The 17583-nt window shown below is 47.2% G+C and overlaps 1 protein-coding gene across 4 annotated transcripts in view; it reads left to right on the forward strand.

Annotated features, from left to right (window-relative positions):
• The window catches only part of ARIH2 (ariadne RBR E3 ubiquitin protein ligase 2), a 50808-nt gene extending 37415 nt beyond the window's left edge, over positions 1–13393 (forward strand). For 3 of the 4 annotated variants that reach the window (XM_029916361.1, XM_029916362.1, XM_029916364.1), the window contains 11 exons: positions 638–788; positions 1800–1921; positions 3388–3497; positions 4885–5002; positions 5921–5971; positions 6062–6083; positions 7970–8121; positions 8716–8859; positions 9469–9537; positions 10739–10822; positions 11043–13393. In XM_029916361.1, coding sequence (XP_029772221.1) covers positions 638–788; positions 1800–1921; positions 3388–3497; positions 4885–5002; positions 5921–5971; positions 6062–6083; positions 7970–8121; positions 8716–8859; positions 9469–9537; positions 10739–10822; positions 11043–11114 — 1095 coding nt within the window. In that variant the 3' untranslated portion in view covers positions 11115–13393. Of the gene's footprint in view, positions 1–637; positions 789–1799; positions 1922–3387; positions 3498–4884; positions 5003–5920; positions 5972–6061; positions 6084–7969; positions 8122–8715; positions 8860–9468; positions 9538–10683; positions 10823–11042 lie in introns of those variants that run through there. The other variant, XM_029916363.1, reaches the window with a different exon arrangement.
• Positions 13394–17583: the final 4190 nt, after the last annotated feature.

The following is a 17583-nucleotide window of genomic DNA, read 5'->3' on the forward strand; positions in this document are numbered from 1 at the left end:
GAATGTTCCTTTCTTAGTAGGAGCCTTCCTCATCTCTCTAAATTAGTTGTACATGACATCTCTGCCGTGTGTTAAGGATGAGTTGTGACTTAGTAAAAGCTGTAATATTTTGTGTTTTGAGCATTAATAATGGGGAAAGCACTGTCTTTGACAAGTAAATTGCAATGGGGCTGTTAGAAACTTTACACACCCAGCTCAGCCTCTTAGAGCCTATCTAGTACTTGTTGAGGGACAGGTCTGTGCATTGAATGGGGCAGTTTATAAAAGAACCCAGTAGCCTGTAAAAGCAGAAGTTGAACAGAATGATCTCTAAGGACCTTGGCAATTTGGAAATCCTGAGCTTTTCAGCCCGACGTTACAAACTACTGTAAGTTCTCCTTTCAGCCTTGCTCTGCCTCTCTGAATCCTAGCGATTGTCCAAGCCCAGCTCAGGTGCCACCTCCTTCAGAAAGTCTTCCTCATCTATGCTTTCTGTTCAGAACTCTTGGGACCCACAGAGCCCACATATTACAGTTGAGCTCTGACACTTGTTTTAGGGTCAGAATCGCTTCCCAAGCACCTAGCTGCATGAGGCACCTCTGTGGCCTCCCAGGCTCTAGAGGCGACTCTTTACTCATTCTCTTCCGCCTCTCCGCAGGTTCCTACAGCCCACCCCCCTCACCACTGCGCAGTGTGTATGCAGTTCGTGCGGAAGGAGAACCTACTTTCTTTGGCCTGTCAGCACCAGTTTTGCCGTAGCTGCTGGGAACAACACTGCTCTGTACTTGTCAAGGACGGCGTGGGTGTGGGTGAGTTTGCCACAGAATTTGTAAAAAGCTAGCCTGAAGTATTTATCTTCAACTCTGCTCTTTTATGTACTCAGGTCAACTGCATGTTTTCTTCTGACCCTGATTGAGGTTTTTATTGTCAGAACCATCGGTTTCCATTTCCAAACACATCAGGTTGAACAGTGGCAAGGTTTTTCTCAGTCCTGAGCAAAATGAGATGAGTAAGGCTGTTGTTTAGGCATATATGTAAACATTAGCTTGAACTGTCCTTTGAGCTGCCTACTCTATCTTGATAGCCCAGGTGGCAGCCATAACTCAGAAGCACTCAGACATTTCTGCTATTTAGGTAACATAACACAATTCAGATTTGGTGATTGGTTCTAGGAGTATTCGTTACAGTATGACTTAATATTGGATATAAATTAGCATTACATTAATGGTGTCTGTAGAATCTCATTGTGTTGTGTGGAAATCATTTGCACATAATATTAAACATCACAAAATGAAATTGTTAGCCAAGAACTGTATACGATTTGTTTTTTAAGTTTATTCTTGAGAGAGCACGCACTTGTATGTGAGTGGGGGAGGCGCAGAGAGAGGAAAAAAGGCTCCAAAGTGGGCTCAAATTCCCAAACCGTGAGGACATGACCTGAGCCGAAGTCAGACACTTAACCAACTGAGCCATCCAGGCACTCCTAGGATTTTTTTTTTTATATATTTATTTTTTTTAATTAAGCTTTGTGCCCAGTCAGGGTTTTAACTCACATCCTCGGGATCAAGAGTAGCATGCTCTGCCATCTGAGTCAGCCAGGTGCCCAAGGAACTGTATAGGATTTTTAAAATGGTACTGTTTTTGAGTGATGTTATTTGTGTTATATATTAATTTCTCTTTCTTTTTTTTTTTAATGCATTCTGTGACTTCAGGGGTTTCCTATATGGAATCTGAATGTGTTGGTTAAATTCATTGGGGAAATACATTGTGGGTGTGTCTTCTGCAATGCAGTTGTCAATCGTATTGCCTTTGTTCAACAGGAGTCTCCTGCATGGCTCAGGACTGCCCACTCCGAACACCAGAGGACTTTGTGTTTCCATTGCTGCCCAATGAAGAATTGAGAGACAAATACAGGCGCTACCTCTTTAGAGACTATGTGGAGGTATGACCAGCCCCTGTTGTTGCTCCTCTGTCTTCCTGGAACCACTTCCCATCCATTCCCATCACAGTTACTTTGTAGACTAAGCTGCCATTGGGTGCTGTAATTTTTGTTTTTTTCTTTTTTTGAGAGAGAGAGAGAGAGAGAGAGAGAGAGAGAGAGAGAGAGAAACAACATAAGCAGGGGGAGGGGCAGAGAGACACACACACACACACAATCCGAAGCAGGCTCCAGGCTCTGAGATGTCAGCACAGAGCCCGACGTGAAGCTCAAACTCACAAACCATGAGATTGTAAACTGAGCCAAATTTGGATACTTACCTGACTGAGCCATCCAGCGCACCCTACTTGCTGTAATTTGAAAAAAGAGCTTCATGGCTTTTTAAAAGTTTAGAAACCACTAGAGTGGTAGTGAAGAACATAGGCCCTGGAGTCAGACTGACAATAACGTGAATCTCAGGTCCCTTACTTCCTTGCTATGTAGCCCTTGACCCATTATTTTACCTCTTGGTAGAATGGTCAGGCACATTCACCTTCTATCCAGCTGCTTAACAAGCCATTCTGTCAGGTGATGAACGTGAGTCATGGAGATCTCAGGAATTGCTCTTGAATTTGGTTCCCTGTGTGATTTAGCACAGAGAAGGGGTATTGCTTCTTGCGCAATTTAAAAACCTGTTCAGGATTCCAGCCTTTGGAGTCCACCCCCTCCATTGGGCTTCCAGTTCAGGCTTGCTGCTTCTGTGCAGCACGGTTTTCATCTTTGTCTTTTGTGCCTGAGCTTATTGGATTGACTGATGATCTGGGTCTTCTCATGCACGTGCTGTGGGATAAACAATGCCTTGTTCTTGTGCTGTTTACTGCCCTTGTTATACACATGAGGGTCATTGAGCCTTCCAGAGTTTTGTTTTTAGGTAAAATTGGTGTGTAATGTAATAATTCAGTATTTGTATGTTAACAAAGTGGTCACCACAGTGAGTCTAATTACCCATCTGTCACCACATAGTTGACCCCCTTCACCCATTTCACCCATCCCGTAACTCCCTTCCCCTTTTTGTTTTCTTTGTTCTTTTTTTTTTTAAGATTTTGCATATAAGTGAAATCATATGGTATTTTGTCTTTCTCTGCTTTATTTCAGTTAGTATAATACCTTCAAATGCACAGCTGATTGGGCTGTGTTCCTTTCCAGACCTGGTGCCTGTGCACTTTCATCTCACAGACACACTTCTGTCTTCTGTTTTATAATCTAGCCTTAGGTCATTCCAATGATTTGCTACCGAGTTTTAGCTAAATGTTATAGGTCTTCCGTATCTATCTAATGCTGTTCTTTGTTGCATTCTTTCCAAATTCCTGTAGCCCTTTGATAGAAGTCATCAGCTGGAAGAACAGAACACGTTTAAGCTCTCAGGGAGGTCTGATTTGGAAGCAGTGACTAGGGGATGCCCTCATTGTCTCCCCTTGGTGTGTTCACAGAGTCATTACCAGCTCCAGCTGTGCCCTGGTGCAGACTGCCCCATGGTTATTCGGGTACAGGAACCTAGAGCTCGCCGAGTACAGTGCAATCGGTGCAACGAGGTCTTCTGGTAAGAGTGAGTGTGGGTGCTGAGCAGCCTAGAGCTCCTGCCTTGTCCTTCTCCAAAACACAACTGCTGTTGCTGTGGGTAAGGGTGGGACTGGGAAAGACAGGGTCTTTGAGCCTAAACAGCGGCTCTGCTCCAAGTGGGCAGGGAATGTACCCAGCATCTCATGTTCCATGGGATGTTTGACAAAGCGCAGTCTGGAGACAAAAAGGTAGCACAGGTTTTTGGAGACTATGCTATGGTTTATGCTGCTAAGACTCATGGCACAGAGATTGTGTCTGTGTGGGTGTGTATTTGCCTGCACGGATAATCCCGTATCCCAAATCCCTGTATTTGAAAGCAACAACCTTCAGCATTTGAATCTTTCTCCATGTTCGCCTGCGTAGGCTAATTTTAGAGCACTGTAATTCATGAAAGTAGTTTACATCTACTTGGGGTTTATTGCATTCAGTAGATACACAAATCGCTAATGTGTACTAAAGGCTTACCATGGAAAGACAGTATTCTCATCACTTTACCTTCATCGTCACAACTCTGTGCAATTGATACTGTTACACTTACTCTCTTGGGGTAGAAATGGAGGTGTGCAAGGTGGTAACAGAGCTATAACTTAGGTCCACATCTGTGTCTGTCCCTAATCATGCCTCTCTAGAAGACTGATGGTAGCATGTCAGAGAAACTACATGGAAAATGTGTGTGTGCCTGTGTTCTTACCTTTCAAGACGTCATTGAGGGAGTCTGTGGCTTACCAAAGGCTAAGAACCAGTAACATAGTTGTTCTCCATCCTTTGTGTCCCTCATTATGAACTTGGGGCATTTGTTAGGCTGTTTGCCTGAGAGCCTTTACTATCCAAACATAGTGTTGGCTTAGATAAAGGGGAATTAAAAACATGGAACCCTAACCCAGTGATTGTTGGAGTGTTTTTCTTTTCTGATTTTCAAGCATTTCTGAGTTTCAAGCATTGTCAGATGTATCATGCAGATAGCACACGTTCTGTGGGAGCTAAGTCAAGGCTCAGAAAGTGGATCTCAGTTCTGCCTGAGGTCTGAGCTGAGTTATCTGTCTCAGAGCACCTTACCCTGCCCTTTGAGTGAACTCTGAATTTGACATCCTTTCAGAGAGGGTTGACACCGCACAAGATATTTACAACAGAAGTGGTTTTATTTGGGTGTATTAAGAGTATATCTTAGAAGGGCTTAGATTGAAGAGAAATTCATACAGGTTTTAAGTATAATTCTGGGTAAGTAAAGATCCCAAAGACCTTGAGAAGTAATTTTACTTCTTTGAAAAGCTCTAGTTCAGGATCTATTGGCTTGGACAGAAGGAAAATTGAAAACATAGGACTCTGACCTAACAATTATTTGAATGTTTTTCTTTTTTGGTTTTAAGTTTCAAGTGTCGTCAGATGTATCACGCCCCCACAGACTGCGCCACAATCCGGAAATGGCTCACGAAGTGTGCAGATGACTCCGAAACAGCCAACTACATTAGTGCTCACACTAAAGATGTAAGGACTGTATCTTACCTGGGATCTGCCTTCCTTAATGCTGCCTAGGGCCCTTGCTGAAGGCTGCAGACCCTTGCCCAGACTTGGCAGAATTGGCAGTGGATTATCATAGTATGTGTTGGCTGCATTTATTTTAATAAAATGCTGGAAAAGTTTGACCCATAGGAGAACTAATGAGGGGGGAAAGAGATTTTTTAAATGCCTTCCAGGCTTTAACAGCTCTGGGCGGGAGGTGGTTGACAGCAACATGTAATAAAGAGCGAGGCTCTTATACAAGCCTGGATGTGCCCAGTTCTTATTCTGAAACTTCCCATGGGAAAACATGGCCCTCGGCCCCTTGAGTCCTGGGTGTCTTGGCACCTACCCTATGCCAGTCATATGCTGAGTTGGTGCATTCACAACACAGCTGTGACCATGACATTAAACATAGTCAGCTTCGTGGCAGTGGGAGAGCAGAGCATCAGACTTGTCTCTGCATTATTGCCTATGTATAGCATCTCTCAAATGAGAGCAAGCGAGCTTTAGAGGTTGTTTCCTTGCCCTCTTGTAGAGGCAGAAGTCCAGGCGAGCTGACCAGGACTCAGGCCGGTGTGACAGCTCTTATGCTGCGTGGCATTCTTCCCAAGCAGGAAGGCTTTGTGCTGACTCAGCTTGTGCTTAATCTGAGCAGAGACAGATGGTGGAAGATTTAGTGGGGCTCAGTCAGTGCTTGGAGTGTTTTCAGAGCCAAACGTGCTGACCTCATTTCCTTGAATTGCTGTTCCAGCCTCAGCGACCTGCCACATTTAAGTGAGATGCTCCTCCCCAGAAGGGCTCACATGATGAGTTCCTGGGCATGGGTGCCAGGAGCTTTATGTAATTTGTCTTAGAATCAGCCTGGTGGTGCGTGAGCCTAACGAAGTCCTTCTGTCTCCTCAGTGTCCCAAGTGTAACATCTGCATTGAGAAGAACGGAGGCTGCAATCACATGGTGAGCAGAAGCCTGTACCCTTTGCATATGTGCCATGGAGTCTTTGGTCAGCGTGCCCTTAACATGTTCTCTTCTGTTTCCCTCTGACAGCAATGCTCCAAGTGTAAACACGGTGAGTTCCAGGTGTGGTGCCCAAGGCCTGGCAGCACAGTCTTGTGCATGGGTCTCCAGTGCTTGTTTAGTGAGTGCTTTTGTAGTAAAGTGACAAAACAAAGGGCACCGTCAGTCACGTACAATAACAACCCTAAAGCAGCTCTTGATTTTTGATTTATTACTTTCTGGTGCCTCTTATAATCCTGCTGCCATCTCACTCACACATCTAGTCAGAAGTGAAGGTTGGGATGACCCTTAGACCCTTATGATCGTCAGTCATCCAAGAAGATTTCAGTGTGTTGTTTTTATTTTTGCCAAGGCCGGTAAGTAGTGTGGGGGTTATCTGTGCTACCTTACAGATACCTTTTAGAGCAGCTGTTCTGTTGGAAGGAGTAACATAATAGTCTTCCTTCAAGGTTTTATAAAGTTTCCACAAGGTCTTTTGATTTGGCCTTTCAGGTCTCCTTCATCCACCAGGAGTAGCTTGCGTAAAACCTGTTGGTTTTGCTTTCCTTCCTGCAAGAGCAAATAGACAAAATTCCTTCAAGTAGAAAGTGTATCCACCCAAGTCAACATAGCAGCTTTGATGCTGACCAGGGAGGCCTGAAGATTTCTCTTTGTAAGGGTCCCGTCTCATGCTGTTTGTGTTTTCCCAGGAGCCCACTGTAATCAGAGTGGACATGGCAAGGTGTTAGAAGGGAATAGTGACTAAAATGTAGAATGAAGATAGGCCACAAGTAGTGGCCTATTTCCTCAGTGGTATCCCGCCCTGTGCATTTGAGTGAGAGGGACGTGTATCATCTACTTAGAACAGTGCATAAGACATGCATATGGTTTAGAAAGAAATGACAAAGTGAACACCCCATCACATTCCTCATACCCAAGAAGTCCCCTGTGTGCCCCCTCCCATACTCTCCCCATCCCTAGCCACCCAGAGTTAGCTACCATCCTTTGCTTTGCTGTATAGTTCTACCACCTATACAGGCAATTCTAAGCAAGGTAGAAGTGTTTACAGCCATAGCAAGCACAGCCGACCTGACTAAGGAGAGCGCAGTTTTGCCGCTATTTGGCAAGGGCTTCCAGGAGGAGGGAGGGAACAACCTCTGGGTCTCTGGGTTTGGCTTTAGCTCTTCCACGTTTTATAAGAGGTCTTTTGGGTAAGTCAGTGAGCCAACTTGAATCCTGGGACACAGGGTTTACCCATTGTCGGTGTCTTTGGCAGAGATAGGATATAAGACACAGGATAAAGATCAGGTTCTGGCCATGTGACAGAATCATGGTTGGCTGCTCTCCATGAGACAGTAATCGTTAGATGTATAGTGGATCTTTCTTTTTCCCTCTTTGTTTCCTAATGTAGAAGCAGGCTTGTAATTCTGACATGAACTATTGGATAGCTGTTGGTTTTATAGAAATGTTCTGTTTTTAAAAATGACAAAATAGGGCAAGGCCTTTATTCCCAGCTTTGTGTACAAAATCTTCTTAGGACGGGTGTCGTGAGGGTGGAGGTAGTCAGGAGGGCAAATTTGTGTTCTGGATGAACAGGGGCCTCATTGGACAAGTTTCTGCTTCTCTCAGTAGCATTAACACGACACACCAGTGGTCTTGTACAATCAGCATCTACCTGTGTTGGGTTAAAAAAGGCACCAAGCTTATGTGCTCATGGAACTGAGAGGTTCCACTGGTTACTGTTCATATCAAGAATGAAAGGCTATAGGGACAGTGCGATGTGACAAGGAGGAGAGGTGCACATTCCTTCTGGAAAGAGGCACCCTTGGGAAGTTCTTGTCAGGTGACAACCCTACCCCACCCCCATCACAGGATCTATCCCACTGCTTTGCCTGTGCCTTTGGAGGAAGGGGGGCTTATCTTGCAGATATTGTAAGTGCCTTTCTCCATCCTTCACAGACTTCTGCTGGATGTGTCTAGGAGACTGGAAGACCCACGGCAGCGAGTACTATGAGTGCAGTCGGTACAAGGAGAACCCTGACATTGTCAACCAGAGCCAGCAAGCCCAGGCCAGGGAGGCCCTTAAGAAGTACTTGTTTTACTTTGAGAGGGTAGGCATCTTCTGCAACTGCTCCTTGAGGGTGGGCTTCTTCCATGTGGCCTTCTGAGGTTGAAATCCCAGTGACTGGTGTGCTGGTATGTGCACACAGAACTCAGAAAGTGGAGCTCCTGCAGTGTACCAGAGTAATGCCTCCATAAATGTGGCTTTCAGGTTCTGGAAAGCAGCCAGGACCAGCAAGCTCTTTGAATGATGGCAAAGGACAGTGAGGGGACCATCAGTCTTTTCCATCCACTACCATCTTATCAGACTTAGAGGGCAGTTTCTCCCAGGAAGACCCCTCAGAAACCCACCAAACGTGGCACATTTGGTTTCTAAGCATAGTAGACCAATGGGTACCTAGCCTTGTTTAGTCCTCAGGGCTGGAGCCTTAATGCCCTAGAGAGTAGGGTGATCTGGCAGGCAGACAGGTGCTCTGGACAGGGTTGGTATTGTGGCCTGAAGAAGTCCTCCTCCTGCACTTTCAAGGAAACACAGTCCCCATAAGTTAGATGAAGCCGTGGCCATCCTGTGCCAACCAAGGTGTCAGCGATTCTTAACTCTTGTGTGGACTTCTGCCTTTTTCTCCTTTCTCTATACCCTGTAGTGGGAAAACCACAACAAGAGCTTGCAGCTGGAGGCGCAGACATACCAGCGGATTCATGAGAAGATTCAGGAGAGGGTCATGAATAATCTGGGGACATGGATCGACTGGCAGTACCTACAGAATGCTGCCAAGCTCTTGGCCAAGGTAGGTACCACCTCACTCTTCTGATCCCTGGCCCAGCGCCTGTCCCTGTCAGGCCCAGACCCCTGAAGATGGGAGACATTGTATGGGGCAAGGGAATGCATTGCTTTGTACAGCTCTGCACGCTACTGCTCATGGGCACATTTCCTTGGGCTGTGTCCACTGAGGACCCAGCCTGCTGCAGGAACAAATCCAAGAAGAGGATTCCACTGCTTCTACCCCAGGAAAGGACCTGCGAGCCCTTTTCTAGTTCTGTAGGAAGAACTCGATCCCTTTTCTTCTTTTGTCCCATCCATGCATCACTCAGAGGGAGCTAAGAATTGTGTGTATGGACTCTGATGTCCAACTCAAGGGAAGAGCCATTGAGATAGTCCTGGTAATAAATCACAGCTTGAAAAAGGAACTGTGGGTGTTCTATGACCATTGTTGTTTCCGCTTTTCCATGTTATCCCCCAGTTCATCTGTGATTAGCTCAGCCTCCTTTCTTTTGGGCCCATACCCACAGGGCCAGGCTAACTCGCATGGTAGGGTGGGTAAGAATTGTGGGAGCTGCCTGAGCTGCATGTGGGTGAGGTGCACAGGCACAGGTGCCTTCTCTCTCTCCTGTTGCAGTGCCGGTACACCCTGCAGTACACTTACCCATACGCATACTACATGGAGTCTGGACCCAGGAAGAAACTGGTAAGGCCAGGCAGCCCTCTGCTCTGCCCTCTTAGCTTCACAGGTGCCCTTGTCAGCCAGCACTTTCCAGAAGAGTGGCCACCAGTCCCTGACTATTGGGAGGGCAGAACAAAACTGTCAGTTTTTAAAAATAACATTTTATATATTTATTTGTGTATATTCAAATTAGTTAGCATATAGTGTAATAATGATTCAGGAGTAGAGTCCAGTGATTCATCCCCTAAAAATGGTCATGTTTTGAAGTTTGGTTTCTTTCTAGACATCTCTAAAATAGACTGCCTGGCCTGGCATTCTGTGTAATAGGAAGGAAGATATGTCAAAGCCCCTGAACGGCTGTATTTATAGGGCAGTTGGCCAAAAATGTTCTGTGTCATTTGGAAGGTTAGCACCCTTGCCCAGAAAGATGTCTAGCGTGCATGTCCCTAAATTACAGTGGACTGTTTTCCATCTTTGTTTAATTCTGTATCTTGGACTTGGGTTGTCTCCCCTAATTGAAAAGTAATTGACATTTATTTAAATGTTGGAAAACATTTGTATCATTCATAATCCCACCAGAAAGAAATGGCCACTGTTTGAATTTTTCGGCCTTTTAAAATTTATGTATTTAATGTTAATTATGTCACATTCTGTTATAACCACTTATTGTTGCGGCCGTCATTATTTATCAGGCTGGTAAATACTAGTTTTTTTTAATAGGATAATTGATTTGTTATATAGTCATACCATCATTTGGGGGCATTTATTCTGTTTTTCATTATTACAAATAAGACATTGAGGAACATTTTGTATATGATTGTACAATGGATATAAAATCACTGAGTCATATGGTTTGACTATTCTTAAGACTTGATTTAGAGGAGAGCTAAAAGACTGAACACCAGGTCTGTGAAGATCCATTGTGACTTGCTTTTGCAACATCTGTTTCCCTATATGTTGGGAGCATTCTTTTCAGTGGCTTAAATTCTCCCACTTTCTGTTGGGGTGGAGGGTGAGTGTGGCCTTGCTACTTGCTTGCGCTCCTCGGGTAGCCTTTTGATCAGGTTCTGGCTCTGGCTCCAGGAACTCGCTCTGCTAGCTGAGGACAGTATCGGGGTTGTCGGTAGCTCCTGCGAGCCTGAGGTGCTGCGTCTGCCCCTCCATCTGCAGGCCCTGCCCTGGCTGCAGCCCCTCTCCTTTTGACCCTCCTGCTCTGCCCATACAGTTTGAATACCAGCAGGCTCAGCTGGAGGCTGAGATCGAAAACCTGTCATGGAAAGTGGAGCGCGCAGACAGCTATGACAGAGGGGTAAGTGCTGCCCTCTTTTCTGTCCCTCTGTTGCAGGCCAGGGAGGACTGGCGTGTTAAAAGCGACAGGGTTGTTAGCGTGCAGCCCAGAAGCTTCTGCTGAGAAGGGTGGGGAGGGCAATGCCTTTGAGTCCTCGTAGCCCTTGCCACGATGGACGTGGCTTTGGCTGCTCCCCGCACAGGATGGGCCATGTGAGCACCGTCTTGCTTCCCTGCTGCAGGACTTAGAGAACCAGATGCACATAGCAGAGCAGCGGAGGAGAACCCTGCTGAAAGATTTCCATGACACCTAGGTGGGACGCAGGCGTGCCGGAGTGCGGAAGATGTGGCTGTGAGGCCTCCCGGCTACCGCACTGCATGCTGCAGGCTCTGCCTTTCACGACCCCGGGCAACAGCCAGGGCCCCGCTCCTGAGAGACACTGGCCGCACACTTCTTAGTCCACTTCCGTTTTCTTCTCATCTTTTTGCTTTTTGTTTTTGCCAGGGTAGAGGCCATGTTGAATTGGCCTCTTTTCAGGACTTTTCTTTTCCCCTGGATGGTTGTTGGGAGGGAGGGAAAGTTTTTTCTGAATGATTATTAATAGTATTAGATCATTACAACTTATGTAATTTTCAAAGGTTGTATAATTATAAAAAAAAGGCAAACCATAGAATTACACAGAACTCTTTTTAAAAATAAATTGGCAATGGAGTGTTTTACCCTCTAGCTATTTTACTTAGAATGCAACATGTGCTGTCTGCCCCCTGCCTCAGAACGTCTACTGCAAGAGGGCCTCAGAGTGGTCTCTGTTTTCCAGATTCTCATGTATTTGGCCACAGCTGGTATCCCAAGGGAAGTGCGTGGGTGGCAGATGGTGGGGAATGGAGTTGGCCTGTTTAATGGGCATGGAGCACAGAAAATCACATCATGCCTCCTGTCTGGTCCTTAGAGACCTTTTTGTGGACTGGTGCACCTGCTGTACCTTGCAGTGAGGAGATAATGCAGAAAATGGTCTTGTTGCAGGGTGTCATTATCTGATGGCACTGTGCGTCTGTGGGCCCATCTTTCTTCCATGTTTACCTGGGTCTGAGGCTGGAGCCCACTGCAGAGCATACGTGGGCTTGCGGACCTCCAGACCAGGGGACTTGAGTTCAGCACAGTGTTTCATTTGTCTCCTAAAGATAGAGATCTACTTTTAAAGGGAATTATTCCCCCCAGATAAATTTGTTTTACCTTGCTCCCTTTTGTGCCGGTGTTCCGTGGTGTGACTAACCAGGTTCACAGATGGCCATCCATAACCTGACACTGTCCTGCTATACTGTTCTATGGTGAACTTCAGGGTCAGAGGTCAGCATGGCCCTCCCAAGGGCACTGGTCTTCCTGCCTCAGGGGCCTTGTTTGCACACATGGTTTTTATGTTTTCTGGAGTGTGTTCTGTGGCTGCTCTGGAGGGTTGGGTGCTCTCCTACTTGCCTGGGTCTAGCTGTTGGAGGACATCATCTCTGGGGCCTGGGAGTCTGAGGCCAGGAGAGTGTTGGTTTGTGGTCTCAGCTCTGATGCTAGAAGGCTGGCCAGGGGAGAAGGCCAGCTTTTGCACAGGTGAGTGCAAAGGAACAGGTGGTTTGTGTGGTGTCCTGCCTGTCCTGAGCCTGGTCCTGTGGGCCTTTTAAAAGATACATCTGTGACTCCTGGGGTTTCTGTGGCTTTGTTCACTGCCTCCTCTCTGAGGCTGGCAGAGCTGTCCATACTCAACAGGGCCTCCTTAACCTCCTAGGAGAGTTGCTTGGGAGATCTGTGAATATTATGATGGAAGTTCTTTGATATTCAGACATTTTCACCTCGGTCAACAATTTCCCAGGTACCATGTTAGCTGTAAACTGAATCACTCTTTAAGATAGAACACAGCTGTGACTCTTGGGATCATGGGGTACACAGCTGGCTACAGGCTCCCTCTCTCCCCGCCAGGTCCTGTCTCCTCCTGTCATCTACAAGGGAGGGACTGTGGGGTGGAGTGGGAAAACAGGGTAGGAGGGCAGCAGATGAGCCCAGAATTGGAACAGCAGGGAGCTGACTGAAGGAGGTGAGGTCCTGCTTGCAGGACCTAGCGGTGGGGGTCAGTGCTGCATTGACACATGAAAGATCCTGGCGTCTGGAGCCTTTACGTCTCTATCAAGTCCTTTCCGTGACACCGCCATGGCACAGGACCTGTGTTGCAGCTCTTAAGTCACACCCTGGGCGTCCCTGGGCATTTTTTGGACTGCACGGCTACCACGTAGTGCACTTGTACCCAGCTGTGGCCTCAACCACTGGAGCTGTAGGAGGTTCTATGCCCATTGTAGCCTGCAGCCGTTGACCTGTAGAGAGCTTTCTTTTGTGCCCCCAGTAGCTGTCCTTTGCTGACATCATCAGGAAGATGGGAAGGATCAGGCAGAATTTTTCTGCCCTCCAAAGGATGGAAGATACAGGAAGGCACAGTGTTTTCATGAATTTATCATATATCTTTGTTTTCTTCAAAGAAAAAATTGAGGCAATGTCATCTGCTCAATGTTGAGTGGTTTATTCAAAATAAACTGAAAGTTTCTGATTATAAAACTGTGTAGGGTCTTTCTTCCAAGGATCCAAGTAACCTGAGCCAACACCCCAGGGGATTCTGGCCAGTGAGCAGCAAATGAAGGTCTCCCTGATCAGCTCGCTCCTCTAGAGAGCTGGGAAGAACCCGCTGGCGTCTGGTCTGCTTTCTCTGGCTTTCTGGGGAGAGGGCACCCAGGGGGAAGGGGAGTATTGTGGCAGTTTTTGCTTCCTTCTCCCTCCCTGGGTTGCAGATCATACCATCTCCCTCCACCGCCCCCGCCCCCACCCACACACAGATCCTGGGATTGTGGCGGAGTGCCATTGGGAATGCCCCACAGCTGCTGCTGAGGCTCTGAGCCCCTCATGCGGAAGACTCCCTGGGTCCCTGCAAAGCAGATGTGGAAGCCTAGGTTTACACACTATGGCAGGGCGGCTGTGGCTTCACAGAGGCTCTGGGGTTACAAAGAGAGGACTCTAGACAGAAACCCGAGTGCGCGGAGTTTAATTCCAAGGATTGAAAACAGGAAATGAAGTTTGGGTTCTGATCGAGTGGGTCCACGGTTGTGGTGGGAAGAGTGGCAGCAACTTCACTGATAGCTCAGAGGTGATGGCGTCAAAGCTGTGGGCAGCATGCAGAGGGCAGGCAAGACCAGAGAGGCCCTAGACCCTGCCTGTCTGAACTCCACACAACCACTCCTCCCTGGGCCTCTGGTGTGCCAGGCCCCGCATGGCACTGGGCATACAATGGTGTGCAAAAGATTCGTGGGTTCCACCCTCTCCAAGCCTCCAGAACATGGGGGACACAGATGGTCACGATACTGTTAGAGATCTTAAAAGAGAACAAGAGAAGATAGCAGTTTCCCACATAAGTCTCCAGGGGTTCATGCAACAATTAGAGCATTGTCTCTGTACTGGGCCCTGTTGTTGGTACTGAGGACACAGCACTGGCCTGGGCTTGTTAGGCCAGTTTCTGTCCCCACAAGACAATCAGATTAGTGGTGACTGAGCACATAACCCATTTAGTCCTCACGTCAGCCCTGTGAGGTGGCTGCTGTCACAGTACACATCAGAGTTGTTAAAAATGAGAAGTAATTTGCTCAAGGTCACCACTGCTATTAAATCAAAAGATATTTGCTGTTAAAAACTGGAAATAAGTCCAATTTTTGTAATACAGAATAAAACACACCTCAGTGCAAGGCCAGCCTGAGCAGTGAAAAACCTTATGGTCCTTTTAAAAATAATAATAAATTTTTATTTATTTTTTTTTTAATATTTAATAATAAATTTTTAAATAGGGCACCTGGCTGGCTCGGTCTGTAGAGCATGTGATGCTTATATCAGGGTCATGAGTTCAAGCCCCACATTGGGTATGGAGTCAACTTTAAAAAAAGAAAGGGGCGCCTAGATCAGTTGGTCAGTTAAGCGTCAGACTTCAGTCTGATCACTTCAGGCCATGATCTCACGACTCTTGGGTTTGAGCCCCGCATCGGGGTCTGTGCTGGCAGCTCAGAGCCTGGAACCTGCTTCAGATTCTGTGTTTTCATCTCTCTCTGCCCCTTTCCTTCTCTCTCTCTCTCAAAAATAAATAAATTAATTAATTTTAAAAAAACATTAAAGGGGAGGGAGGAGAGGGAGGGTGGAAGGAAGGAAAACCTTATCGCCCTTAGTTGGCAAAAGGGCCAAAGGTGAAATTCCCACAACCAACAGCAGGTGGAGCAGAAATAAGCAATGAGCATCCCCTCCTAGACCCTTGCACCAATTCCCAACACGCTTTCTTGCCTTCTTGTCTGGTGATGAGTTAAGAGAAGGAGCTGTGCATGGCAGTGAGCATAACTCAGTTGGATACAGGAGATAGGACTGTAGGAGAATGGTTTAGAAAAATAGTTTAAGCAATATGAGGATTTTGAGGTGATCTAATTTATAGGTATTTTTAAAAGGCTAACGAGGAAATGGTCTCCACATTCATTCATGGGTACCAGAAAATAATGACATCCTGGTAAAACTGACTCGGTTGTTGTTTTTCAGGTTAAAGAATTTAGGAGATTAATACAATTTGGAGAAATTTTGTTTGTTGCAATTGTCCTGTGTACTTGGAAGTTGAGACTGCTGATGTAATTGGAGTCGATTAAAGACCAGCTGCAGGAAATTTGGACACTTTGAAGTTGGAAATAGAGCTTGCTTTCTTTTGAATCAGAAACATTTCTTTTGTGGCCATTTTAGTATGTATGTATGTATTTTTAATTTTTCTCAGTCTTTTATTTATTTTTGAGAGACAGAGACAGCACGAGCAAGGGAGGGTCAGAGACAGGGAGAGGGAGACACAGAATCCGAAGCAGGCTCCAGGCTCTGAGCTGTCAGCACAGAGCCCGATGCGGAGCTCAAACCCATGAACCATGAAATCATGACCTGAGCCAAAGCCAGATGCTTAACTGACTAAGCTACCCAGGCGCCCCTGTATTTATTTATTTTTAGAATTCGTTTCAGGAGCAGGGGCCAGGCCCTCACTACATCTGTCGTCCCCTCCATGCATGGGGAGTCCACGCCTGCCTGGCTACCTACAAACCTGTCAGTTCCCACTCCATCTGAAGCGGGATGCTGGACCAGTGATGGTTTTTGGTCAGCATCCCAACTTTGGCTGAGCCATTGAACCATAACAGTTCCCATTACCACCTGGCCCTCTTCCCCCTGTAGAAATGTCCAGAATGTCTCCTTTGGTTGAGCAGAGTTTCTCTGTAGTATCCTAAGGTGACTGACAAAATGGTCCCTGAGGGTGGCTGGGTGAGACGCACCCTTGTGCTTGAGCACTGGTGAAACCTTCATTGTGTTTAAAAGCTGAGAGAATGAGGTGGGCCTGCCACTCAAGCCCCTGGCCCGCTCTACTGGAGAGAACAGAAAATGTAGACTCCACTTTTCTAATAGGAAATAGGAGGGAGAGGGGTGTATTAACAGGGTAGAGATAAACCACTAGAGGGACTTGCCTTAGTGGTGTTGCTCTGTAACACCAACGCATATCCTGGCTTCTGTCCTGGGGCATGTGCATCTCTCCCTGAGAATAACCCAATCCTAGAAGCACAGGGAGCATGAAAATGCCCGGGCATTCGCACTTGGCCACTGGTATGTCCTCCCACCTCCATACCTGGTGATAATCTGAGTTTAATCTTTCTCTGAGGTGATGGTGGCTCAATTACAGAAAGTCCCTTTCTCCCTCTTCACCTATGCCAGCTTTGAGGCAAGAAATGTGCCTGTTTACCTGAGTACCCGCTTGCACTCCTGCAGAGTACTTACTTTCAGGACTTCAGAAGCCCTCTCTGACCACTCCAGACCGGATTCCACAGTCTGTGCATGTGTGACATCAAGCAGCTTTTTTCTTTGGTCATTTATTTAGAGAAAGAGTGTGCACCTGTAGGGGAGGGGCAGAGAGAGAATCCCAAGCAGGCTCCCTATCAGGGCAGAGCCCCAATGCTCTTTCTGATCCCACCAACCATGAGATCATGACCTGAGCCGAAATCAGGCGTCAGCCGCTTAACCCACTGAGCCAGCTAGACACCCCACCATCAGGCAGCTTCTTAAGTCCCTACTGCTATATGTTTCTCTGTAAGGTCCAGACTGACCTCAGAGCGGACCTACAAGGGCTTCTTGGCCTCCTATGCTGGCAAGCGTCAGTGCCGAAATCTGTGGATCCTATACCATCACGTGCGTAGTCATCGGCCTCCTTGGCGCCCCCAAACCACCGCATTATTGAGTCATCTTTTGGCACTGTCTCCTTGCTGCCACCCTACTCCCCGGAATGAGAAAACGCAAACCATAGGTTTCCAGAAAAGGAGAAGTGCATCTTAACCAGGGGACGGAGAAACTTCTAATGGGTTTTTCTTTAACAGTGTTTCTCTTATCTGCATCTACAGTGGGGGGCGGGCGGGGGGGACAGGGATCGGCTTCTACCCTGGTAGTGTGCATCTCCTCCAGCCCAGGAAGAGAAACTCCAGGGTGGGCGGGTTCCAGGGCGCAAGGGAGACCGACCGCGGCGCAGGAAGACATAGCGCGTTACGGGGGCGGGCGGGGTCTGCTACGGCCGGTGCAGCATCCCAGGGCACCGTCTCCTAGAGACCGCGGCGCGCGCGGGCTCCGCGGCGGTTGTCCGGGAGACGGCGCGGCAAGACGCGGGCATTCCTGCGGCCCCTCCCCTGGGCGTGCGCGCGACCTGGGCGCCATGG

This window comes from Suricata suricatta, chromosome 12 (genome assembly GCF_006229205.1).
Source record: "Suricata suricatta isolate VVHF042 chromosome 12, meerkat_22Aug2017_6uvM2_HiC, whole genome shotgun sequence".
Classification (NCBI taxonomy): domain Eukaryota; kingdom Metazoa; phylum Chordata; class Mammalia; order Carnivora; family Herpestidae; genus Suricata; species Suricata suricatta.